The sequence below is a fragment of the Microcebus murinus genome, chromosome 6 (genome assembly GCF_040939455.1).
Source record: "Microcebus murinus isolate Inina chromosome 6, M.murinus_Inina_mat1.0, whole genome shotgun sequence".
Taxonomy (NCBI): domain Eukaryota; kingdom Metazoa; phylum Chordata; class Mammalia; order Primates; family Cheirogaleidae; genus Microcebus; species Microcebus murinus.
Window position 1 is genome coordinate 109,066,982 of NC_134109.1, and position 25,592 is coordinate 109,092,573.

A 25,592-nucleotide genomic window follows, 5' to 3' on the forward strand; every position below is an offset into this window, starting at 1 on the left:
GGCTGGGTGTGGGAGAGGAAAGAACCCGGGAGAATCCTCAGTGCTCAGCGGCCCCTGAGCGCCCTGAGCAGACTGGAGGCAGAGGGGACGCCCTGCGTGGGGTGATTCCAGTCCTGTGGGGGCCTCCCGGAGCCCCAGAAGCTGGGCTCAGACCCAGAGAGGGGAACTGTCCCAAGTCTGCCATGAGTCACTGCTCAGGAAAAACTCCCAGCAAACCCCAAAGGCCAAGGTCCCTCCAAGCTGGGGCAGGGGCAAGAGAAGGGAACAAAGGGGAGAGAAGACAGAGGGGAAGCCTCTGGGGGACGTCAGGCTCCTCTCTGCAATGCCCTCTCGTGCCGGAACCCTCATCCTGACCTCTATCCCCCAGCAGCTTCCCAACTCCCCTCCCCACCTTCCATCCTGGCCTCCGGGCCCTTCTCCCACAGACTTTGGCCTTCTGAATCCCGTGTGCTTTGCCTTGGAGGGGCTCTGAGTTTCTGAAACACAAATCCCACTGCATCCCTGCCCCCAGGTCCCTCCGCACTCTCTGCGGCATGCCCTGACCTCCACAGGCCCCCCTCACCCTGACCCCTAACCCTGCCTGCTGGCCTGGCCTGGAGCAAATCCCCTCCCCTCTTCCCCGGCAGCACCAGCCTCCAGCCCAAGGGAGCACACACAGCTGCCACCAGAGCATCCCAGGGGCCGCATTGGACCCGCTTTCCCTCCCAGAACTGGAAGACAGAGAGGTGGGAGGTGGAGGCTGGCAATAGGGAAAGGGGTGCAAGAGCTATCAGGGCTTCAGGGTCAAAGGCTTGGGCAGGCAGCATGCACCCAGGAGTTGGGGGCTCAGACCCCCATTCCTGCCTGTCACTAGCCAGAGCCTGCTGAGCTGGTTCCTGGGCTCTAACAAGGCAATGTGAGAATGGAGGCACTGGTGAGAAACAGGAGCCCCACCCTCCCGCCCTGACCAGGACTGCAGCGCAGGCAAGGAGCAGGCACAGGTAAATAAATAGCTCGTTTATTAGTAATATGTTACATTATTAAAGTGCATTGAGAAGAGATGCAGGGGCCAAAGCTGGAAGGCCGCTGGCCCCAGGCCCTGCCCTGGGCAGCCAGACACAGCCAGAGAAGGGCTTTCTGCTGAAATCCATGGACTGGGCTGGGCAGGGCCACCCACCTGGAGAGCTTGGCCCAGGCCATCCCCACGGGAATTTTCACAGTTTAGCCTAAGTTATGACATGTCCTGAGCAGAAGGTGGGAGGCTAGGAGCATGGAAGCACAGCCCCAGGGAAAGGGGGCTGAGGGGAAGGGAGGAGGCCCCCCTGCCCCCCAACCCCCAATGCCAAGGGCAGAGTCCTGGATCCTCCCCCTGAGGACCTGGCTCCTCCTTCTAAATGAACACCGTGAACCTAGGGCTCAGTTTTCTCCTTCACTCTCCTGTCTCCCCACCCCCTCCCATAACCTCCCCCATACCGGGGGCTTGGACAACACCCTCTTCAGACTGGGCTCCCAGGGCAGAGCCAGCTCATGCCACTCTCCAAGAACCCATGCCCGTCGCTAGACTCTCAGCCCATCCCCAGGAGCCTCAGACTGGGATCACCCCCCTCCCCAACCCATCCCTTCCCAGCCCTCCCTCTCCCACCCCACCCCAGCATGTAGTTTTGGTATTTTCATACAGATGCAGTCGGAAGTAGCTATACATGAAATAAGCCTAACATAAAAATAGAGCTTTTTCCGTCCTTCCGTCCGGAAAGCAAACATCCTTCAATAAACATGCAAGGCGGCTGTCCAGTGGGACCAGGACTGGTGAGGAAGCTGCAGAGGGCAGGGCCGGGCAGAGGGTGGCCGTGGGTCTGCAGGAGCACCGGCCACCCCAGCCATGAGGGTGAAGGAGGCCATTTGGGTACAGAAAGTCCAAAAGGACTCGGGCCTCAGCCCCAAGGTCCAGAGATAGGGGTCCTAGCTCCCCCTTTCCAAACCCCTCTTCCCGGCCCATGGGCTCTTAGGCCAGGAACATCACTGTCAAGTTTAAGGAGTTTCTGAAAATATTCTCCAGAAGACAAAGTCTTGGGTCTTCGGTGCCCCAGCTTCACAGTCGGCGCCCTCATTCTCAGCCCCCCACTGCCCCTGCCCCACCTGGGCCCAGCAGCCGCCTGCGGCTGGACGTCTCCGGGCCTGGCGTCCCCCCTCGGGTTGTTCAGTCTCCTGGAAGCAGCACAGGCAAGGAGCTCCCGGGCCAGCCGGCTCTGAGTGTGAGACTTCCTAGCGCCCCTGGGCTGCAGGAGTCTGCAGCATGCCCAGCCCAGGAGGCCCTAGTGGACCAGCAGGCCAAGGGTGAGTGTGGGCAGGAGCCCCAGCCAGAGGGAGGCAGCCAGAGTGTGGGCATGGCCCAACAGGTGCTCGGCCATCATGCCGTCCTCGGGCAGCAGCTGCCAGTGCTGAGCCTCGCGGAAGTAGGAGCCCTCCCGGGCCACGCAGAAGTAGTGGCCGTACTGCTGGGCCGTGAGGTTCTCGATGAACAGGATGCAGCTGGGGCTCTGGTGGCCCGGCTCGCAGCTCTGCTCCACGTTCTCCTTGTGGTGCCACGAGTAGGTGGCGTGGCGGGACTCCATGGGGCAGCTCAGGTAGTAGCGAGAGTTGGGGGCCAGGGAAACCTTCTGCAGTGGGGCCTTGTCTGGGGAGGCGGGGAGGCAGCGTGAGGAGGGGCCGGGGAGGCTGTGCCCACCCACAGTCCGGGCTCACAGGGGCAAGGCTTCTGACTGATCACAGGGAGCCCAGCGGCAGTTTCTCCTGTTCCCCACCTCCCCCAGCCCACCCCGTGCATGCCGGCCCCACACCAGGAGCTCCCTTGGCAGGACAGTCCTGCCCTGTCTGCCTGGGGCCCGCTGGACAAGGCCATGTCTCTGTCAGACCAGGACAACGGGGCATGCCTCTACCTCCCTCATAGGACCACGGCCTCCAGCAGGGCCAGATCAGGTACCTGGTTTTGGATTGGGACATTCCTCGTGTGGCGCGGCTGGATTAATGGATTGCAGCACTGACCTGGGGTTGGAAGGAGAGAGGCTCAGCAGACAGGAGGCTGCAGCCTGGCCCTGCCCTGTCTTCACCCCACCGCAGCATCCGCAGACGACAGAGCCAGCCAGAATGGGCCAGCACCGACACCTCCTCCAGCCCGTCAGCACCACCCCCACTGCCAGTCCACCTTCTCCCAGGACAAGGGATCCTGGCCAACATACCGTTGGGAGCTATAGATGGAGATACAGCGGCCCTGGTCCCAGCCGCAGTAGGGGTCTCGGGACATGAGGCAGCCATGGCAGCCCCCGCTGTAGACCTCACACAGGTCCAGGGGCACCTGGCTCACCTCCCACTGGGAATTCACATACAGCTTCCGCTGGAAGGAGAGCAGAACTTGGGTCAGACCAGGACCCCGGCCTGCACTGAGTCCTAAGCCCCCTGGCCCAGGGGCCCAGAAGCTCTTATAGGGACATGCAAATTGCATGCAAAGGAGCCCTGTCCTCAGCTGGCTGTCACTAGGTAGCCCCATAGGACAGAGTGGGGGGAGGCTCACCCGGTCAGCATCCAGCGACATGGCCTGGATGGCAGCCGCGCGGCGGAAGGGCTGGATCTCCATGATGTTGAAGACAAGGCCGTGTTCCCGCTCCCCTGACTCCACCACCTTGTGGATGGTGCCCCTGTCTGTGGGCAGTGGGCAAAAGGTCAGCACGTGGGAGCCCACGCTGGAGCCAGGCAGCCTCTCTAGGCTGGGGAAGGGCAGGAAGTCATGGCTCAGGCAAGAGTCACAGGCCTGGGGTGGGTGGGGCAAGGAGAGGGTGACTGGGGAGGAATGTGGGAGCCCAAGGGCTTGTTCAGAGAGGCCATCCCAGGAGGCCAAGGGCTCCCCAGAGAGGGCCCAGGGCCCAAGGCTGCACAGGAAGTGTGAGGAACAGAACCTGGAGGCCCACACCCCCAAGTACTGCGTGAGTGCTCTCCACGCATCACCTCGGCTAACCCTCCTGCAAGGCGGGTCTTCTCTTCCTCACTTGGCAAGTGAGGAGTGAGGCTCGGAAAGGCTCAGCAGTTTGCTCCAGGCCACACAGCTGCCCACCAGCAGAAACCAAGTCAGAACCCACATCTGTCAGAGCCCTGCCCCTCCACTTCTTCTATGACTCCCTGCCTCCTGGACTCTTAGGGGATATATTCTCTTTAAATACATTTTTTTATTTTGGAATAATTTTAGATTTCCAGAAAAGTTGCAAAGATAGTACAGAGAGTTCCCATCTGCCCTTCCCCAGTTTCCCCTAATGTTACCATCTTACATAACCACAGTACATTTGTCACACCAAACAATTGGCATTGGTGCATTACTACTGACTAAACTGCAGATTCATCTGGATTTCCCTGGTTTTTCCACTAATGTCCTTCTTCTGTTCCAGGGTCTAATCCAGGACTCCACATTGCATGTGGTCTTAGGGGATATCTTAATTTTTATAAAATCTTAGATCTGAAAAGGACCTTGGACCCCACATCAGAGTTCCCAGGTCATATCACCAGGTGGCCTGCCTCCCAGACCACTGCTCTCTCTGCTCGCACCTGGGGATTAATGGGCATCCTGACCCCTGGTCCTCCCAATCCCATCTCACCCGCTGTCCCAGTTTCTAGAATAGCCTGCCTCCCTCTCTCCCTCCCTCCCAATCTCCCAGGGCATCACTTGCCCCAAAAAAGCAGTCAGATGATCACCTGCCTAGGACGTCTCTTCTACATGCCTGTGATCCCTGTCTGCAGGCTCTGAGATGTGGCCAGAGGCTCCCTGAGCCTGACAAGCCCCCACCCCAGCCACTGCCTTGCACCTCCTTCCAAAGCAGTCCCGGAAATGGCCTCCTCTCAGCAAAATCCTCAGGAGCAGAGCCAATAACCTCTCCCAGTTGTGAGAGCCTCCCCATTCTCTGCAGAAGACTTAGAAAGTTCTACTTTTTGTCTGGCCCCAATATTTCTGAATGCCACAGGCTCCAAAATGGTGTCTCTCTGTTGCCCCACAGACAGAACCAACACACCTTGCCTGATCACTCATGTGTGCTCCCACCCACGTCTGCAGCAAGGGAGTCCACAGCCCACACCCAGCCTTCTTTGTCCTGGCTCCTGCTCCCAGTCCCGTGCTGCGTGACCTCTCCTCCCCTGCTCCCCAATGCCCTGCCATGCCCCTGGCTGACCACAGCAGCTAGGCCAGCAACTGCCGGAGCAGGGACAGGGCCCACAGGTGCAGCCAGCATGAATAGGGTAGGCGGTAAAGTGGTGGGGACTCAGGACCTAGAACCCAGGCCCTGCACCATAGGAAATTCCACTCCCCAGGCTTCTAGGAGCCGAACAATGGTGCTGTGGTTCTAGTTTCCAATAAGACCACCAAAGCCAAGACAGCCCCAAGGCAAAACAGCAGCAGAAAGTCACATGTGAGCAATTGAGGGTGGGAGCCTAGGCCCTGAACTGTGTGGCCACACAGGTGCTGGGGCCCTGTTTAGTCTCCAGGGAGCCCGCAGCCGGCCAACACTGGTCTCTGAGCCTACTTCCAGGATCCTCTTGGGCACAGCCGGGACTGGGAAGCTGTCACAAACTCAACTCAGGGCTGGCTCCTCCATGTCCAAGGGCTTCTGGAAAGCAGGAGCAGCCCAGGGCATTCGCCCAGCCTCCTCCGGGAGGCCCTTCCAGGGAAGAGGAGAGGCTGCCCCTCTGCAAACTCTACAGAGGCACTGCCGTCTAGAATTCCTGCCTCACGTCTCACTGAATCCTTTCTGTCCTATGGTCGACAGAATAGAACCCAAACCCTGTAAAATAATTTAAAGAGGTTTATTCTCGGCCGAATTTGTGCAACCATGGCCCAGAAAGCCAAGCCTGAGAAGCCTTGAGCAAGTGGTCTCGCCGTGGCTGGGTTACGGTTTGGTTTTATACATTTTAGGGAGACAGGCATTGCACATGAAGTCATAAATCAATACATGGCAGCATACACTGGTTTGGTCTGACATCTTGGCAAGACCTCTTGAAGTACGGGCTTACAGGTTGTAGGTGGGTTTAAAAGTTCTTTGACTTGTAATTGGTTAAGAAATGGTCTAAAGGCTCGGAATGTTTGAAGTTAAGATAAGTTTAAGTTAACTTATGAGATAAGTTTAAGTTAAGATAAAGAACTCTGTTGATCAGAGACAAGCCATTGGACACATAATGAGATTCAAGTGATGTGTTAAGTAAATTTATGACTTGCATGTGTGGTTTAACCTTTGTCTTACATGGCCTTAGGCCTGTTAATAATCTTATTTTTACAAAAAATAACTCCAGCAGGAACGGGGCAGAACTAGGCGCGTCTGACCTCCCTTCTCCTCACGGCTGCAACTCAGCTTTAAGGCGCTCACTGCCCACTCCTCAAATGTCTCCTCTCATCTGCACAGCCCACAGACAAGCAGAGGGTCTGATTTCTTCCCGCTGCCTGGCGGGGGCTCCCAGGACGCCCTGTGACCAGGTCCCTGCTCCTGACCTTGCGCATCTCTTCCCTGAGTCAGACATCGCGACCAAAGCTGCACCCAGCTTTGCTCAGACTTGCCACCTTTCTGCCTCCGACTCCCAGGGCATGTCTCCTCCCACCCTGGGATACCTTTCCCTTTTCCTATGCCCCCTGTCCCGCAGGAAGCCCTCCCTGCCTAACTTCCACAGCCACACATGCTAACCCTGACAGCGCTAGTCACTCAACTCTTCCTTCCCTGTGTAAAGATACAACCAGACGTTAACCACGTTATTCTTAACACCTTTCCTATCCATGGTTACAAAGCAAACCAGGGCTCCCAGGTAGCTCCTCACCAGTGGTTAGGTAAAGCACGTGAAAGGTCTCCCCGTGGCTGGCCTGCATGCGGTGGACGGCGACTTTCTGGTAGTGGTACTTAGAGTGAAACAATGGCGTCTTCAGAGGCCCCACGGGCTCCACCCTCTGCGCCACCTCAGGGTGACTGTCGGCCACCTGGAAGGTCTCCGTGGGTATCGGCTGCTGGTTTGGGAGGCACTGGCGAGGAGAGCAGGCCTGGGTCAGTAGCAGCTGGGAGGTGGGATGGGGGTAGGGCTGGGGCCTGGGCCGTGGCTGGTGTCACTGTTTACCTTGCCCGGCCGAGGGTTGGGAAGGCTGGAGTGGTAGCCCTTGAGTGAGGAGGAGCGGAAGACCTTATCAATGTCACCAAGGGAATACACGCAGACAGCCGAGTAGTTCCTGCAGGAACACAGAGACCACCTCAATGGGGGCTCAGGATCCACCTCCCTCCACTCCCCCCAGCCAGCAGACAGGGCACAGCCACATCCCTGCAATCAAGTTCCCTAGCCTGCGAGCTCGGCGAGGGCAGGGCCATCCTTGAACCAAGCCCGGTGGCTGGAACAGAGTTATCAAACACCACTGAAAGAAGGGAGGGAGGGAGGAAGTTCAGCCTCATTTCTTTCTGCTGCAATCTAAAACCGCAGCCTTGTGCTCTGTTACAGAATCACTGAGTTCAGAGGCCATCTGCTCTACCCACGCCCAGGGCAGGAGGACTCCCAACATGGGCGGGGAGATCCCCTGACCCCTGTGGGCACAGGCTGCACTGCAGACTGCTGGTGCTCCAGCAGGACAGGCCCCCGCATAAGAGAGCCACGGAGCAGGGTCTTGGCTCCCCACATCCTGTCCCCCACCTCTCCCCACACACATAACACTTTTGCCTGCCTTGTTTTCAATCAATGAGACCGATTAAGAAGTGCAAATTATCAGGCTCAGGCAGTGTCTGAGCAGGTGTGATAGCACCTGGCACTCAGCACCCCAACAGAGGCCACAGCAGCCTTTCCCAGGGCCCAGTGTCCGCTCTGGGCACACGCAGGTGGCAGGACACAGAGGCACAAGTGCAGTCACGAGTGTGCATTCAGTGCACGCACACACCCATGTGTACAACTCTCAAGCACAACAGTACACACAGCGCACTGACTGTCCCCCACGCAGACCCCTGTCCCGAGCCTGTAGTCCCAGCTCATGCCACATTGGCTGTCCCCTCAACAGGACCGAAGTCCTCTGATTCCTACTGGACACTGAACCCATGCTAGTCCCAGCCCCAAGATCAGGGCCACTCACCAGGAGTTGGAGAAAACGCCATAGACCCTGGTGTCCCTCCACTGGCCACTGGGATCAGGGAGCAGGAAGACGTCCTGTAACCTGTTGAAGTTCTTGTTGGTGGTGGCATCGCTGCACACCAGCATGGCTTTCAGGAAGGTGTTCCACTTGGAGACTGACAGCGAACTCTCACCACCCTGGTCCCCCTGGAAGGGCAGATTGGAGAGGAGGCCCCTCAGCACCTGCCTAGGATGCCAGAAATGCCAGCACCAGGCTACAGAGGAGGAAGGCAGGCTGTGAGGGGGGCCGGGACCAGCAGGGGGACGAGGCAGAGGTAGCCCAGGACGCAGGCCAGGTTTCCAGGTGAGGCTTCAGCCAGCAGGCCTGGCGGACCCAGGGCACAGGGCCAACAGTGGGGAGCTGCAGGTAAGGGTACTGGGTCTCTACAGAGCAAGAAGACTCAGACACACATTGCCCACTCACACACCACACCTGGCACAGCACACTCACACAAGTGAAAGTCACACTCACGTGTTCACATGCACACATACACACACACTTGCATACCGACACATGTGCACAAGAGCTAAGCCATTTTACCCACTCACACGCATGTGATGCTCTGCACAGTTACTCTCACAGTCCTGGACACAGCCCCCCTCGCGCTCTGCACATGCTCCTTTACACACATGCACACGGGCCCTTACACCCTCGCTCAGCCACCGCCCCACGCCCCTCACCCTGCATAGCTGGGCCACTCGGGACACGTTCAGAGGAGCCTCGGGATTCTTGTCAGGATTGTCCTCTCGGAAAAAGTAGTAGATCTTGTCATCATAGTCCTGGTCTTGGTGCACGATGGTGGCCTTGATGAACTGTGGGTCTGCAGGGACACAGGTGAGGGTGTAAGACTGGGGAGCCTGCCATGGGACCACTGGCCCTGTACACCCTCCTGCACTCAGGGTCTACACAAGCCAGGCCAAGTCAGAGCCAGAATAAAACTCAGACAACCAGGTCCAACCCCTCAAGGGGCTCTAGACGCTGCACCTCCACCCCACACCTGTTTGCCTCCTCCTACAAAGATGTCATCGGCCCAGGAGCAATGACTTCATGTCTGGGGACTGAGGGAAGGTCCCTGGGGGCCCCAATGTCACTTTTGCCCAATTGGCAGAGTCCTAATGAGAAGGGGCAGTGCACTGCCCCCACATGAGCTCAGCAGAGGATAAACTTTGGCTCTTGGGGACCCTGCACTGTGTCCAGAGAGCTTCCTGTGTTTTTGTTCCCCAAAGCGTGTTGGGCCCCCTGCCTCCACATCTTTATCTCTGCTGTTCCCCTGTCCCCGGCCACCCCTGACTCCTTAGCTCTGGCCCCTCAGCCCTGTACCCAGCTCCTGCTTTCCTGAATGACCCCGTGGTCCTCAGGGAGCCCTCGCAGGAAATATCAGGATCCCATCTGCCGCCTGGGCGTCCACACCCCCTCTCCGCCCTCAGCCCAGCCGGAGCCTGACTCACTCTGCATGACAGTATCACTGGTGTACAGCTCGCTTTCGCCCCGGATGCGGCGGAATCGAGGGATCTTCCCATTGTACTCCTGCTTCCGGATGGTGGAGTACACCTCCTCCCCTGGGGAGCGCGGGAGGGGCGTGGGCAAGGGCAGACAGTCCTGGAAGTCCCTCACCCCCCAAGGCCGGCCACTGGACAGGGAGCTGACCACTCCCCACCCCCGCCCAGCAGCACCCCGAGACCCCCGCTCCAGCGCTGCCCTACCTTCAAACAGAACCAGGGAGTTCTCATCCGGGCTGAAGGGGGCATAGCCTCTCATCTCGCCAAGAGGTACCACAGTGTCATTCACCTGCCAGAGACCCAAGCCGCCAGATGGCCACGTGACCTCATGGCCACGGCCCCCCCCATGGCGGGGGCTGGATTCCCAGCCAGAAGGCCCATCTTCCCTGGGATTCTGGCCAGGACAAGGCCAACCTCAGAGTCTCCCCACCTCTCCTTCCCACTGTGAGGGCAGAAGCCCACCCAGAGGTGAGCTGAGCAGGCTCCTGCACATGGGGAGGGGCCTTCTCACCAGGTTCCAGCAGCTGGGGCGGCGGGCATTGGTGCCACAGACCAGCAGCCCCTCACTCCGCCTCTCCAGGAGCGTGATGTAGTTCTCACAGTCCTGCCCAGGGAAGGGGAGAGGGGGAGGGAGACAAGCTGGTTGGTGGGAGGCCCTGGCAGGCCCAGCACAAGGACCCTCAGTCCTGGGGAAGAAGGCATCAGAAGAGCTAAGCACAGGTGGCAGCCTCCAGGACAGCCCAGAGAGGTGCAGCTCGCTCCATCCCCCAAGCACAGAGGGCTCTGGAGAAGGACTACATGTTCCCATCAGCCTGGGGCTCCCAGGGCAGGGCCACGCTTCCTTCCGCAGATCCCCAGATCTCCTCTTCCTTTTCCAAGGGGCTAGACCCCTCCACACTCTGGCCCCACTCACCTGCTTGTCCCGGCAGGACCCCTTGGTGGAGCCGACGTTCACCTGGGGAAGGGGAGAGGCATCAGTCCCCTCTGCCAGGGCACGATGCCCCTAGATGCATTCCATGCAGCCTTGGGACAAGCCCTGGACGAAACAACCACTGTTCTCATTTGACAGATGAGCACCTGAGGCTCTGAGAGGACGAGTGACCTGCCCAAGGTCACATAGCTGCCTGCTCAGTCTCACACCCAGAGCTGAGGCCCAGAGACCTCAGTGAGCCACGGCACTGCCTGCACCACGCTGCCCACCTGGACAGGCCGTGTTTTCTCCACACCGCCCAGCTCCCTGCTCCAATCTGGACTACCTTTAAGGAGCCTCCCCCAGAAACCATTTATAGGACATGGAGGTGGGGGCCAGCTTAGGAAGAGATGCCAGCTTCCCTGGATCCCCCGAGGCCCGTCACCAGGGCCAGAGGAGAGACAGGAGGGAGCTGGAGGGCAAGGGCGAGGGAGGGGAAGGGGGGCTGGGCTGGGCCCTGGGCCAGCAGAGGGGTCCAGGCTCACCGTCCGCACTGACGCGTTCTTGCCCTCGGGGAAGTCGAAGAGGTAGACCTTGCCACGGCCACCCACCCACACAGAGGAGCTGCCCGGCTCGTGGAGAAGCACTGTGTGCGGCTCAGCCTGGCCGAAGTCCACCCGGTCCTGCCCTACACGGCCTGGGGAGGAGGCAATGGTAGAAATATTGAAGCAGGGCCCCAAGAGAGAAGATTCTGGATCCCTCACCTGACCCAAGCACACCACAGCCCACATGGCAACTAATGGCTGGTGCCTGGGGCACTGGCGGGGCCTCAGAAACAAGGTCTGAGCTGAGGTGGCACCAGGACTTGGCCACAAGCAAGAGACGCAAGAGATCCCCTGGCAGGGTCCAGCAACCAAGCTGTCCTCGCCCAGAGCCACGGCTCTCCCCCAGGATGGCAGCCTCTCTCCCCTCAGGATGTGTGACCTCAGCGTGGGGCCCGGTTCAGGGACCTCTGGAGAGAACAGACTCCTCCTCACACACACACACTCCTGAGGGGCTGGGCGCCTGGCTCTGCCCTGTGAGGTCTGCTCCCCTAGGGCAAAGCAAGCAGCCACCTGCACCTGGGCCTTTCAGAAGTAGGGCCTCTAAGCACCCCACTTAGAGCCCAGGTCCCCAGGAATCATGTTCCAACACCACCCCTCCTTCAGGAAGCCCTCTCCAACTCCTCCTGGCCCACCCCCAGTCCCTTAGTGAGCACTAGATCTGATCTGGAATGGAATCATAACATCTACTCCCTCCCATTTCACAGATGGGAAAACGGAGGTCAAGGGAGGGGCAGCTCATTGGCACACAGATGCAGGTCAGTAACAGGCCCTGAACCAGAGCCCCTGCACTGCTGCACTCTGCAGTATGGCCTGCTCCGGTGTTGTTTTGCCCACAAAGATGCCGGCTCTCCTGGGGGGAAAGATCAACTCTCCCACATAGTAACTGGGACAGGGGACCTTCACAGAGCTCAGCCTGGGCCTTTTGGCAGGACTGACCGGGACAATTTTGCCCAAAAAAGAAACTGTCTAAAGCCACTGCCTCCGGGGAGATGTCTCATCTCCGATGACATTGCTGAGTTTGTCCTGGTTGCAGGACTAAATTACAGGGATGGGCTGGCCTGTGGCTGTGCCCCCAGCAATCAGCCCTGGCCAGCATCTTCCCACATCTGACCACCCTGGGGCCTCACCCAGGAACTAGGTCTGACCACTGTTTTTTCAGCTGCAGCAAACTCTGGGGCAGCCAGAGTGGGTGTCACTCTGGGGCAGTGACACCAAGCTCCAGCCCCAACAGAAAAGAACTGCCATTTCCTCAAGTCTGCCCCAAATCCTTCTTGCTGCCATTTGAGCCATCCCTACTGAAAATGCAACCACACCTTCACTCGCTTTCCTTAAGCACCTCCCTGCATGGCCAGTCTTCCCTGAAAGAATGTTCTGGTTCTTCACCTCTGCCTGGAACCTGAGGCTCCCTGGGGAACATGTCTGGCCCAAGGTCACACTAGCAGGTAGGACAGATCAGCTCGTCCAGACTGAGGACAGGTTCTCAGAAACGTTCACGTAGATGCTAGCATGGTTGCCACAGACAGAAGTGCTGCGCTCACTGCCCTCGAGTGGCCTGCCTCTCCTTGGGCGTTCCACAAACAGCCCACTGAACAGAGACGTCAGCCCCAGGTGTACAGGGCAGGGGCTGAGAGCCCAGCTCTGTGCTGGTGGTTCAGGGGCAGGGAGGGTGCTGGCCAAGGCTTGGCAGGGCTGGCAGGTCTCGGGTGCTGCCCTGCTCCCCCTCCCTTCCAGCTGGGTCAGCGCCCTACAGCCACACGGTCTTCCTGACTCAGCTCCTGCGGCTCCCCTTTCACCCGCAGCCTGAGCGGCAGCCCAGGATCCAGACAGTCGACAGCCCCAGACCCTGCCCCGCCCCCACGCCCGTCCAGGCAGCCAGACAGGTGCATATCTGCCCCTGGAGATGCCGGGCCACAGCCCCAGCGCACAGGCCATGCTGACCCCTGCATCGGTCAGCCCGGGCCTCAGAGGGGACTGGCAAGGGCTTCACAAGGAGATGGAGGGCACCTTGGTCTGGGGGTGCAGGGCTGTCAAAGGGAGAGCAAGTTCTGCCCAGAGAGTCAAGCCTGAGGGGAGAGGCCTGGCCACACCCTGGGAATGCAAACTGAGGGTGAGACAGCCACCGCTCTCAAGCAAACCTGTCTTGGCGCAGACCTCGGCGCTGCTCACAAAGTATTTGCTGAAGACATAAAGGGAGTGTGAGAGCCGGCGGGGATGGGGCAGCTGCTGCAGCGCTAGGACCAGGACAATCCCACACGGGTCTTCAAGCCTGAGCCCAGGTCCCTTCAAATCCTAGCTGCCGCGGCCAGGGTGGGAGGGGCACGCACTGCTCGTCCCATTTTGCAGAAGAACAGGCCGGAGCCCAGGAGCACTGCCTTCCCTGACCCCCAGTCCCTGGCCCTCCCAGCTGTGGCATGGCGATGCGTATGGGCAGGGGAATGACACGAGCTCTGTCCCAGCACAAGGCCTTGGCCCATTCTCCACCCAGCCCCGGCCTGGGCTCCTGCACTGCCCGCAGCCCTCAAAGGGCCTGATTGTGCCCGGGGAAGGGGAAGTGTCCAGTGGCAGCAGCTCGATGAATACATGAAAGGAAGCTTTGTTCAGGTTAGCAGGAGCGGGGGCTGGGGGCTCCAGGGCAGGAGGCCTGCCTGGAAGTGAAGGCAGCACCAAGGCATCACCGCCAGGGTCTATGCCCCGCCGGATCAGCTGGGCCTGGGAGGGGCGGCCTCCAAGGCTCTGCCAGCCAGGGGCTGAGCAAGGCCAGCACTGCCCCTTAAAAGGCCCAGGCCACAGGAGTGTCACATCCCTAAACACTTTGTTTTTGCTGCTTTATGAATCCAAAGAGTTGAGGAAGACAGATAAAAGCTAGATGGGCAGGAACAGGCGGGAGAGGATTCCTGGCAGGGGAAACAGGAGAGCAATGGTGGGAAGCCGGTGTGTAGCAGGTACAGGGGACAGAAGCACCGTGCTGCGGACCTGCCAGTCCTGACGACAGAATCAGGAAGGTGGCAGGGGAGGGGAGGTGCAGCCAGCCCAAGGATACTCTGACCACTGGCAATCAGTCCCCTCGCTGCCTGCTCTCTGTGAGCAGGGCTGGGAGTGGGCAATGCCTCCCCTCCTCTGGTGAGCCCCCACCTTCTGCCCCCCCCCCCCCCGCTTGCGTCCTGCTTGTCTAAAAGGAGCACCGTCTGGCACCATGACTCCCCCCTCTCTCCCCAGCCTGACGCATTAGTGGCTGACTAAGTGGTAGCTAAAAGCTCCCAGAATAACCAGGGGTTCAGGCAGGGAGGGGTTGGGGCACATGGGAGGGCATGGCCCAGAGGCAGGCTGGGCACAAGACAACCCACCTCCACCCCCATGTGATTCCAAACCAACGCTCGCCTCGCTGCAACAAGAAAGCACATTCAGGCTGCCCCATGCCCAGCCTGACTCTGTGGGCCCCCTGAGTCCCACCTCCTCACAGTGACAGGGCCAGCAAGACTCAGCCCCGCCAGATGTGAGCGCCACGAGGATGGCTGCTTTGTGGGAGACATTGTGCCAGACACAGCCCAGCAGCTGATGACGGCAAGTCTGAACCTCTGCAGAGTGGGATTCCCTAAAGCAGGCCTGCCTGGCGTAGCAGCACTCCTCGTCCTAGTCCCTCTGGGTGCTATCACCATCTGTCACGTGCTGTCCCCACAGCCTTGTTGCTTGTGAATGAGGGCAGCCTGAGGGTAGGGTGGAGTGGGGGTTGTTGTAGTCATAAAAGGGCTGGGTCCCAGGTCCAGCCTGACCCACTGACCCAAGGGGCCTTGAATGCTAACCTCAAGGAGCCCTTGGCAGGAATGTGGGCAGGGAGGTGAATTCTGAAAATGGCAGGAATGTGGGCACCCCCACAGGGAATGCCCAAGTCAGGCAGCCAGGGAGGCCCTGGGCCAAGGGGCAGGAGCCAGGCTAACCTCAGGTCAGGGCCCCACCGCATCTGGCCGGAGCCGCCTCTCACGGTTGTGCCCCACCCTGCATCGCCAGGCCTGCCTTACGGCCTCTCCTCGGCACACGCTGGCACGGAGAGAAGGCAGCCCCGCGCGGGGCTCAGGAATTAGCCTGCAGCCTCTCCACCCTTTGGAATCCCACACCTCACAGGTCAAGGTGGAAGGACAGGGATCTGAACAGTCCTTGAGCTAAGGGGGCACACAGAACAGAGAGGCTGTGCCCTTGGCCCAAGGGCACACAGCAAGGGAGGCTCAGGGTCTCTGGTACCCACCACCCAGCTCCATCTCTCCAGGACCACATCCCAGATTTCCTGGAGAGCCTCTGATTTGCAAAAATCTGCATATTCAGCCTCTCTACTTCTCTGAGTCATTCTTGCTCTCTACCCTTCTCTCCCTCGTTCACCGGGTGCCAAGTCACTAACCTGATAACTACAGGGAATCACCCACCCACCCCTTCCAGGTGAGACCCTGATTTCCCGGGGCCTTTACCAATCAGAGCCTTAAATCTGAAGGAGTGACTAATGGTGAAACTGGAGGTGCCGTGTCAGAGTGGTGCAGGAAACCTCTCCGCGGGGGCGGGGGCGCAGAAACAAATGTTTCATCGGTTCTGTCTCTCTTGGTGTGACCAGGGAAGAAGGCATGAGGAGCCGTGCCAGAGTGGCACTGGCCAGGCACTAAGGACAGGTCATGGTTGCTGTTGGGGTCACGGCAACACTCAGGCAGGGCTGGGTTCCAGAAAGCTGCCTGGCGAGGGCAGGCCCTGTGTGCTGGGGCAGGTGGCGGGCCTTATGGAGGAGTGAGAGGTCTATCCGTCTTTATCAGCTGTGGGAACAGCGAGCTATGTGCTGGGCCAAAGGGAGCATCCTGCCACCCACCAAGGTCAGCTGTGGGTGGGAGGGGACGTGTGCCACGTGTGGGCTCAGCCCTGGCTTCAAGGAGCCTTGTGCTCGCTTTGGCAGCCAGGCAGCTCGCTGGCTGAGACGGTGATCAGGGGCTGGGCCTTCCTGAGATTTTCCTCCACTGCGGATTGGCAGGGGCGGGAGAGGCAGAGTGCTGGGACTTGTTAAAGACTGGGTTCTATGACCCACTGTGCTTCTTGGAACAAGTCACAAAACAATCAGAGTTAAATTCATGGGTCGTTTTGGGAAAGCGTGAGTCTCTGAGCACTGGGAAGTCAGAGACAGCAGAAGCCAACATTCTCATCCGCCTCCACTGACTAAGCCCACCAAATCCCCACCCACCCTGCAAAGAAGGCAGGACAAGGGTTTGCATCCTCATTTTACAGATAGGAAAACTAAGGCTCTTCCAAGCCACCAAGGGCTGGGTGCTCTTGGCACTGTACCGCTGTGTTCAAGGACCAGGAGGCTTGGCTAGTGAGGAGACTGGCTAGGCAAAGTCTTGGGGAGAAGGGGCAGTGTGGAAAGCAAGCTGTAGGGGGCTGAGCCAAGCAGGACTCACTGGCTCAGGGAGGGAAGGCTGGCACTAAGACCCAGCCAGAGTGTGTAGGAGGCTGTGAGCCCAGGCCCGGGGAAAGCAGCAAGTCTGGGACCAACACTATGTCCTGTCCACCTTCTGCATGTTCTTCAGCCCAGCAGGTTCCAAAAGCCCTAGCGTGGGGCTGAGGTCAGCTGGTGGCACCTTCAAAGCAGAGAATGGGCAGAGGTACAGGGCCTGCCCTTGGGCCCAGAGCCAGGGCAGGGCAGGGAGAGGGCAGAGGATGGCTTCACCACCCAAGTGGAGGGAGGGCAAGTGGAAGACTGCGGAGAAACAGAAGGTTCCCCAGCCCAGCCTCAGCCCGAACCAGCAGGGAGACAGCACAAGGCAGCCAGCCAGCATGGCCCATGGGGACAGCTGGCAGGGGCTGGGCTGCGGGGCTGCGTTCCCTCAGAAGCCAGAGATGCCCAAGGATGATGACAATGACGACGATGGTGACAACACCCCTACCACCCAGCCTTTCACAGCATTCACGATGTGCCCAGCACCACTCTAAGTGATTTTTAGATATATTAACTCATTTACTCATCAGTGATATGAGGTAGGTTCTCTTATTGTCCCCCATCTTACAGATGAGGACAGTGAGGCACAGAGAATTTGAGTGACTTACCCAGGGTCACACAGTCAGTAAGTGATGGAGCAGACATTGACACTTAGGCTGGCTAATTCCAGAATCTGTGCTTACGACACAGTACTCCACAGACAGGCTCCTGGAGGCTTCCAGGCCAGCCCTTTCCAGACAGAGGGGGACCAAGGCCCAGCGCGTAGGGCCCAGGCAGGGCTTATTGGCTAGTGAAGGCCTGACCCTGACGCGACACCCTGAGGACACTGTGTGAGCAAGCAGGCTGTGCAGGCCCAGGTGAGCGCGGTGAAGTCCTGCGCGTTTCTGTTGCCTCGGCATCCACGCCGAAGAGCAGCGGACTCTGGTACCAGCAGCGGGGTGCAGCCCCCCGACAGTTCCCCGCTCTCCCTCCTCCCAGCTCCTCACGTGGCATCCATGTCCCTGCCTTATACACCCGCCTCCTGGTGACCACCCGCCATGGGACAGCTAGACACAGCAAGCTGGACTGATGCCGCTGACTCCACCCCCGCAGGGACTTTGCGGACATGGACGGTGACCCCTCTCAGTCACTGCGCGACCCCGCTTGCTCCAAACCCACCAAGTAAAAGTCCCAGTGGGAAACTTGTTTGGATAACACGCTGGACCTAATAAAGATGTTGGCCCATGGCGTGTGCACACACTCGCTCTCTCTCCACCTGCTCCCTGACCTCGTGTGTGTGTGTGTGTGTGTGTGTGTGTGTGTGTGTGGCCCCTGGTATGGCACGCACCCCCCAGGACCTGTTATTAACAAAATCTGTATTTCGATCTGTGTCTCTCCTAATCATTGAAAGGTGTTCTCCATCTCAAAGCCCCTTAATCACAACAGCGGGGCAAGAATCTGGGGTGCAGCATGGGGTGTGCCCTGAGTGTACCAGCATGACTGACTGGGAAGATAAGTCTCAGGAGCTCTCTGCCCAGAACAGAAAATCCTGTGTGGTCTGGGGCTGACCACAGCAAGGTGCAGAGTGCACTCATCAGCCCTTCTTTCTCGGCCCACCCAGCCAAGTTCCCACCCAGCCAGCACTTGGCCAAAACTCTCGCCTCCAGTCCTGGCTCCTCAGCTCAAGAACCCACCATGGGCCGGGCACAGTGGCTCAGGCCTATAATCCTTGCACTCTAGGAAGCTGAAGCTGGAGGATTACTTGCTTGAGCTCAAGAGTTCAAGATGAGCCTGAGCAAGATGAGACCCCATCTCTACCAAAAAGAAAGGGAAAAAAAAAAAACCCAGCCAGGCATTGCAGCATGTGCCTATAGTCCCAGCTACCCAGGAGGCTGAGGCAGGAGGATTGCTTGAGCCCAGGAGTTGGAGGTTGCTGTGAGCTACATACAATGACCCCACTGCACTCAACCTAGGGCAACAGAGTGAGGCTCTGTCTCAACAAAACCAAACAAGGCAACTGAGCACCCCTCCTCACAACCTTCCACCCCTTTATTTGCAAAACAACAACTAAAAAAACACCATGGCTCCCAACTGCCCATCCAAGCAGGGCAGGGCAGGGCAGTCAAGGCCCACCTCATCTCTGCACATCTCTGCCCTGGCTCATCCCCTCTCCACGCTTTGCTCCTGTCCTCCCTTCCCTTGCAATGCCCCTTCCTCTTCTCTCTATGCACGTGGATCTTACCTGTCCTTGAAGATCTAGCCTAAACCCCCTGGATCCAGGAAGTGTTCCAGACTGCTCCAGGTCTCACTGCCATCCCCCCAGATCTTGTGCCACACGCCACCTGGCAAAGACCATCTTCTCTCAGATCACACTGTCTGGTGGGATTTCACCTGGACTGTGGGGTCCTGAAGGTGAGGGCCAGGCCTCCTCTCACTCCACTGACATCCACTGCCAGGGCTGGGCAAGAAGGGACAGCTCAGACAGTAGGGCGGGGCACCACTGGGGCAGGCCAAGCCCCCATGCTAAAGGGGAGAGACTTCTTAGATGTTCCTGGGCTATTGATGGGGTACAGAGCTCGTTATGTGACCTTCCTTCCTTGATAGGCTCGGCCAGAGTTCTGGGCCCAGAAGACAACACGAATGGCTCTCTGTGCTCTCTCTGCCCCACCCCAGGCCCCTGCTCCTTGCTCTAGCCTGGCTCCTGCCCTCCCCCAGGAAGCCTTCCTCAATTGTACCACCACACGCGGACCTTTCCTGCTCTCACTTCCTGTCACTGTCCTAGGCCATGTCTACAGGTCATTGCTGACCTCCGGGGGTCCTCCCAATGACACAGGCAGGAGACCTGCCTCTTCAGGCACCTGGGGATCCCCAAGGGCAAACCCAGGGCTTGTCCTCCTGCCTCTCCCCAGAGGCACTGAACACAGACCTAGGCTGGCTGCCCTCCACAATGAGGGGTCCCCGGGGGTGCTGGCACAGGGCCCAAGCCTCTGATTGGAAGCAGGGGGTGCAGAAGGCACAGCAGATTCAGCCTAATCCCAGGCTGCCGTGACGGCTAAACCCAGATTAGCCTCAGCCATGACACAGATCAACCTGCCCTTGAGACCCAAGGCCCCGCCAACCTGAGGGAGGACCAGAGAAGGCGTATGGTCCAAATCTAAAGAGAAGAATGTCATGGCTGGTGTGGCTCCTAGGAGGAGACAGCACTAGGGCAGGAAGGGTCCGGACCTGGCTGAGCTAGCAGAGGACAACACGGGCTCAAGGAGTCCCATGCCTAGGACAGAGCATGAAGGCAGACAGACAGCTGGAGAGAGGCCAAGAGCTGGGGGCTGGGGGTCAGAAGACAGCCCTGGTCCCAGCTCTGCCTACCTGACCTGGTGACCTTAGGCCTCAGTTTCCTCATCTGTGCCATGTGTGGCTGGCCCAGCTGATCTCTGACATTTCTTTTCTGACGTCCTAAGCTCTGTGTGTCAGGCTGTGTGGGCTGGGGCCATCTGAGAAGGTTCCTCAGAGGAACTGAGAAAGAACCGGTACGACTCTGCCAGGCAGAAAGCAGGAGGCGGGCGAATGGGGTGTAGAGAGAGACAGCGGGCAGGGCAGTGGCCCCGAGGCAGGAGGAGGGAAGGACTATGGTGTCTCGGTGGCAGTGGGGCCAGGCCGCCGTGCAGGCACTGGGGAAAGGAGTGGCCTGGCCGCCGTGTGCTCCAGGTGGCTGCTCAGCACAGGGACGCGGAGGGGCGGAGGCACCTCAAGGAGGCCAGGGCTCAGTCCTGGAGAGTCAGCAGGGCCAGTATCAAGTCGGGGTGGAGAAAAGGGCTTGGTGAACCACCTCGTCCCACCGGGAGCAGGGAGGGGACAGGCCTTCAGGAGGAGGCAGGGCCCAACAAGGGCCACGGTCCTCCCTCCTCCAACTTTCTCTCTAACCTACCTGGCTCACTGAGGACAGGTCAGCTAGCCACACACCTGGCAGCCGCCCCTCTTCGCAAGGCCAGGGAACCCACTCTGGGACCGGAAAAGCTTGGGGGAAGCCAGGCCAGCCCAAAAAAGGAAATCAAAAAAAGCGGAAACTCCTCAGCCCCCGAGCCACAAGCCAAAGCAGAGGAAGTGTGGTGCGGTCAGTCTCTTGTGACCCAGCCAGCTGTCCAGCAGGGTGCAAGATGAGGTACCTGGGGCTGGGGGAAGAAGACCTGCCCTGGCCCTCCTCAAAAAAGGGGGCCCAGCTTTCCTACTCCCCTCATGTCCTCAGTCCCCACCCTCAGCCAGATAGTGATCTACCCCTACCCCCCACTAAGGAGGCCAAGGTTCCTGGAAGAGGAAGCTGGTCAGAAGGGTGTCTGCACCCTCCCCCAGCAGGGCCTGCTGCTGCTGGGGAGCTCCTCCCGGCAGGGAGAGTCTCAGCAGAGGAAGAGCGGGAGGAGGCAGAGCTGGGGGACAGGCCTCCTCACTGGAGCATCCCCCATGGCCAAGAGTCCATGGGAAAGCCCTGGTCCCCCTGGCCCCAGGCCCAGCTTCCCATGAGGGAGTCAGGCATTGCCAGCACCAGGGAGGCTTTCCCTGCCTGCCACGGACTTTCTCCAGAGGATACAGCCTTCCTCCCCACTGCTGCGCTGGCCACAGAATAACAGGTGGCCCAGCTCACACGGCAACCTCCTGCAAAACACTGTCCTGAAGCCCCCATGCCCAGGCCTAGGCTAACTCAATACCTCCCTTTCAGGGGCCCTCATGTGGCTTGTCTCCTCTGTATGGTCCTAGCTGCAAATTTTTGAGTCTGAAATCCTATCAGGTGGAGTAGTTCCTCCTGTCCCTTCCCTCCCCAAGCAGATTCTTACTCCTCTTGCCATCTTGGCTTGCCACCTCTTCCAGGAAGCCCTTCTGGATTGGCAGAACTGAGTTAGGCACCTCCTTAGCCCCCACAGCCGCCCTCTGTTACAGACTCTGGCACATTCTATTATACCTGGAAGTTGACCTGCTCATCTCCCCATCTATACTCAGAAGTCTACAGGAGCACGGTCTCATCTTGCCTCTCATCGATGGATCCCGAGCCAGCCCCAAGACAAGCACAAGGCTGGCCCCAGCAATGTCTGCTGAATGAATATGTCCACCCCCCTGAGGCCACAAGCCAACAAGCCACTTCCTCTAATTGATTCTCAGCCTTTGGCCCAAGAGAAAAAGACAGACAAAGAACATGAAACTCAAGGATTTCCCCTGACCTCCCAGGTTTTAATTTATCCTTCATATTTCTTGAAATCTAAGATTTGAATAGGCCACTGCAGCCTCTGCCAACCCCTTGCCACCCCCAAGAGGCAGGAATCACAAGACATTAGGGTTCAGAAAAGAACGACCCCTGCCCCACCCTCTTTGGGCATCTGGGAAAATAAGGCTCAGAAAAAGGCAAGGATTTTAGAATAGATCAGGCCTTATAAAAAAATAAAGAAATAAAAAGAAAGAGGTAAGGATTTGCCCAGTCACACAGCAAATCAGGCCATAACTGGGGCCTAAACCAGGCTCTCAAGAGACCACTTCTTTCCCCTAGGCATGGTCATCCTCGGACCTGTGCCAGTGTCCCTTCCAGTCACACCTGCTCCCACAATCTCCACTGTCGGGGCAGAGAGATCACACAGCTTAGTAGGAAGTGCCTGGTGACCTCACGGAGCATCTCTCTCAACTCAGGAAACTCCCCTTCTCCTGGGAACTGCCCTCGCCCTATGCTGTTCTGCAGGGGGAGCTCACCTTGAAGGTGATGAACACATCCAAGTCCCCAAGGGGGCAAGGATTTCCACTGGAAATGCTGATGCTTGGGGAGTCCCAGCTGTGATCTTATCCCCTGGAGGAGGTGACGACAACCCCCTGCCCTTGGGGAATGGCCCCATAATGGCTCCGTAGCCACCAAATCAACAATAACATCCTGTTGTTTACTCGGACAAAAGAGAGTGAGGGCAGAACCAGCTGGGCAGGTAGAGATAGGAAACTTGGGTTCTGTCCCCTCTGTGGACAGACCTGCTCACCCCTGACCTTAGGGATCAGGACCTTCCTGGGCTTCTCCAGCTCCTCTAAGCATTGATGGAATGGGGGAGGCGTGCACAGCTTACACAGCACCCCAACTTCCTGCCAACCCCCTGCCCTTACCTGCAATCCACTTCCCTCTAGCCCCTGCTTGCAGAGAGGGACCACACATTTACATCTTTGACTGGTGCATGTGTCAGTGACAGCCCTTGGGGGATGCAACCCCCAGAGCCCTGCCTGCTCTGGTGAGCTCTGAGGGTCAAAGACAAGTGTAGAGCTCAAGGACACCTAGCAGGTCCATGCTGGCACTGCCCTCTCCCTGGCCCAAGCTGCTCTGCCAGACTTCATGAGGCTGCAGAGGAAGCAAGCTTCCAGATCAGTCAGGCTGGGACCCTCTCAGAGTTTCCTGCTCAAATCTTTCCTTAGCGCTTGGAGGTCCAAGCACCAGAAAATAAAGAACTTTCCATACCTATTCCAGTTCCCACACTCGTACTCGCTCAAAACTAAAACCCCAATAGAGCCTTATAGAGAACTGGCTCCAGAAACCATCATCATTGCTGATCTTGTCATTCCTAGAAGACCATACCCCCACCCACCCACTGGTGGACTGGGCTCTAGGCTTACAGCAAGCATAGAAGAGTTCCCCCCACCACCACCCCATTCTTGGGCTTGCCTTAACCAAGCCCATTCCTGTCCGACTGCCATGTGTCACCCCACAGGAGACAGGAGGCAGCTGTCAGCCAGGCACACCGTCACCAGCTGGTGGCCCTGGGGGGTGAGGAGGAGAAGGTGAGTGGCAGGCCCTGTCTGGCCAGTAGGGCACCTGGCACTGGATGGAGACCACAGACTGTCCTTGGACAAGATTGCTGAGTGGCTGGCAGACCCAGCCACCCAGCAGGGGTCAACAGTGCATTACTAAGCAGAGGACATGGCCAGTGTGGCTACAGCAGTGAGCTGTGGGCAGGGGAGGGGGTATAGAGCCAGGCTGGAGCTTTGAGAAGTGGGTGAGAGGATTGAAAGCAGCTTTAAATAGCCTCAGGGTGGGGACTAAGCGTCTGAGATGGGATGTATGCATTAAGTCCTAAGAGGTGGGTATACATTAAGGGGGGAGGGAGGGTCATGGGAAGACTTTGGGGGAAAAGCAAGCAGAGCCAAATGCAAGGGGTTTGATATAGGGAAAGATTCCAGAACACTCAGACATGGCCATTCGTTCCCTCTGGAGTGCCCACACTGTGATGTCCAAGATAGCCAGGAGGACTGAAGGAAGGCAGAGCTGCCGGGAGGGCAGACAAAGCCTGCGCTAGAGCAAGGATGACAGAGGGGTGTGCAGGCATCCCCAGGAGAAGGTGGTCAGAGCTCTGGCAGCACTGCTCCACTCCCACTTCAGGCTGGGCTGCACAGCTGGCCCCCAGCACACCTCAGTCATGGTCACAGAACCACCTAAGTCCTTCTCCCTCCCTAACCCAGCATGAGGACTAGTCCTGTGCCAGATCAGAGCCCCTGCCTGCACCCTGAGCCTCTACAGTGCCCAGTGACCTTGGGCAAGTCACGCTCCCTCAGCTGCTGCCGCAGTTTGGGCCACTCGTTTTAGTGTGTGGGTTTTTTTTCCCCTCTGCTAAGAATACCTGCCCCAGATAATGCTCAGACTCCTGCAAACCCTGCAAACTGTCAAAGGCATCAAAAGGCTCCAGGAGGGACCAGACCCGACCAGTCCCCCCAGCCCCCACCATGAGTCCCCCACAACCACCACAGGGGGGCTGCAGAGACGCCAAATTTGGGGACAGAGCCGAGTTGGCCTGCGGGTGGGGAGGCATTGGTGTGCAATGCAGGGGAGGGGAGCTCAATCCCTTGCGGCAGAAAGCCTCAAACCCCTGCCTAGCAGGCTTTCTGTCACATAGTACAGGGGTCTCAACTGAGGTGCTCCTGGGGGGAGACTGCTCCGCCAGGTTCTCACAGCCACCATGGCCTAAAAGCTACACCCCTAGCCCAGATCAGCCGCCTGGGGGTCCCAACAGCCGTGCCCCACCCAACAGGCACTGTCCCCCACGCTAGCGACGATTTCTGGCGACAACTGCCACGTGTGGGCAAGAGGGGAGCGGCCAGTCCCAATATTGCAGAGGCAGAGCCCAAGTGCCCCAAGCCCCCGCACCGCAACGCGTCCCGCCTCGCCGCAGGATGCCACCCCCTTGCCTGGCCCGCACTCCGGGCCGGGGCGGGGGCCGGGGCGGGGGCCGGGGCCGGGGCGGGCGGCGGGGTCTTTGTTCCCGCAGCCGAAGCGCGGCAGCGGCTGCCAGGGGTCCGCGCCCCCCTCGCCCGCCCAGCCTGCGTCCCGCGCGCCAGCAGAGCCCGCAGCTCAGGTGGAGGCGGCCGGAACTGGGGGCCCGGGTGGGGAAAGGGTCCTGCGCAGCAGCCCCCGCGTCGGAGGACTGAGAGCAGCTCAGGGCCGAGACAGTGGCCCGCCTCCTCCCCGCGCCGGGCGCTGCGGCTCCAGGCTGCCCGCGGACTTGGAGCGACTTAGCCGGGGCTCCGGCCCCCGGCGCGCGCTCGCCGCAGCGTTCCAGCCGGCTCCCGCATGCCCGCGCGCACACTCGCACACACTCACCCAGACCCACACGCTCCTAGCGGGGACAGCGCGGGGACATCCCGGGACCCGCAGAGCAGCTCGCACTCACTCCCTCCGGATGCCGCACATTCCACGCCCGCCCAGCGCAGCGTCCGATCCCGCGCCCCGCCGGCCGCGCGGCGCCGCCTACCTTTCCAGACGGCAGAGATGCGGGGTCCGCTCCTGGGGTGGCCTTGGGCCGAGGCGGCGGCCGCCCAGAGCAGCAGCAGCAGCCGCAGCAGGAGCCCTGCCCAAGCCGGCGGGCCAGCGACTTGGGCGCGCGGTGCGCTGGGGGCGGCACGTCCGGGCGAAGGAGGCGTCATCCCGTGGCCCCGGAGCGACAGCGGCAAGCAGCCGAGACTGAGCCAGCGCCGGGCCGCAGGCACAGCCAAGCCA

General features: G+C 59.3%; 1 protein-coding gene across 1 annotated transcript; it reads right to left on the reverse strand.

Annotated features, from left to right (window-relative positions):
* Positions 1-981: 981 nt before the first annotated feature.
* On the reverse strand, positions 982-25,592 carry SEMA7A (semaphorin 7A (JohnMiltonHagen blood group)). The gene is made up of 14 exons (XM_012748227.3): positions 25,348-25,592; positions 11,092-11,243; positions 10,550-10,591; positions 10,148-10,240; positions 9,841-9,925; positions 9,586-9,696; positions 8,818-8,957; positions 8,099-8,283; positions 7,108-7,216; positions 6,817-7,015; positions 3,548-3,675; positions 3,216-3,370; positions 2,960-3,021; positions 982-2,653 (listed from the first exon to the last, which is right to left on the reverse strand). Exons 1-14 carry the CDS (start codon positions 25,517-25,519, stop codon positions 2,292-2,294), a joined length of 1,995 nt encoding a protein of 664 aa, XP_012603681.1. The 5' UTR covers positions 25,520-25,592; the 3' UTR covers positions 982-2,291.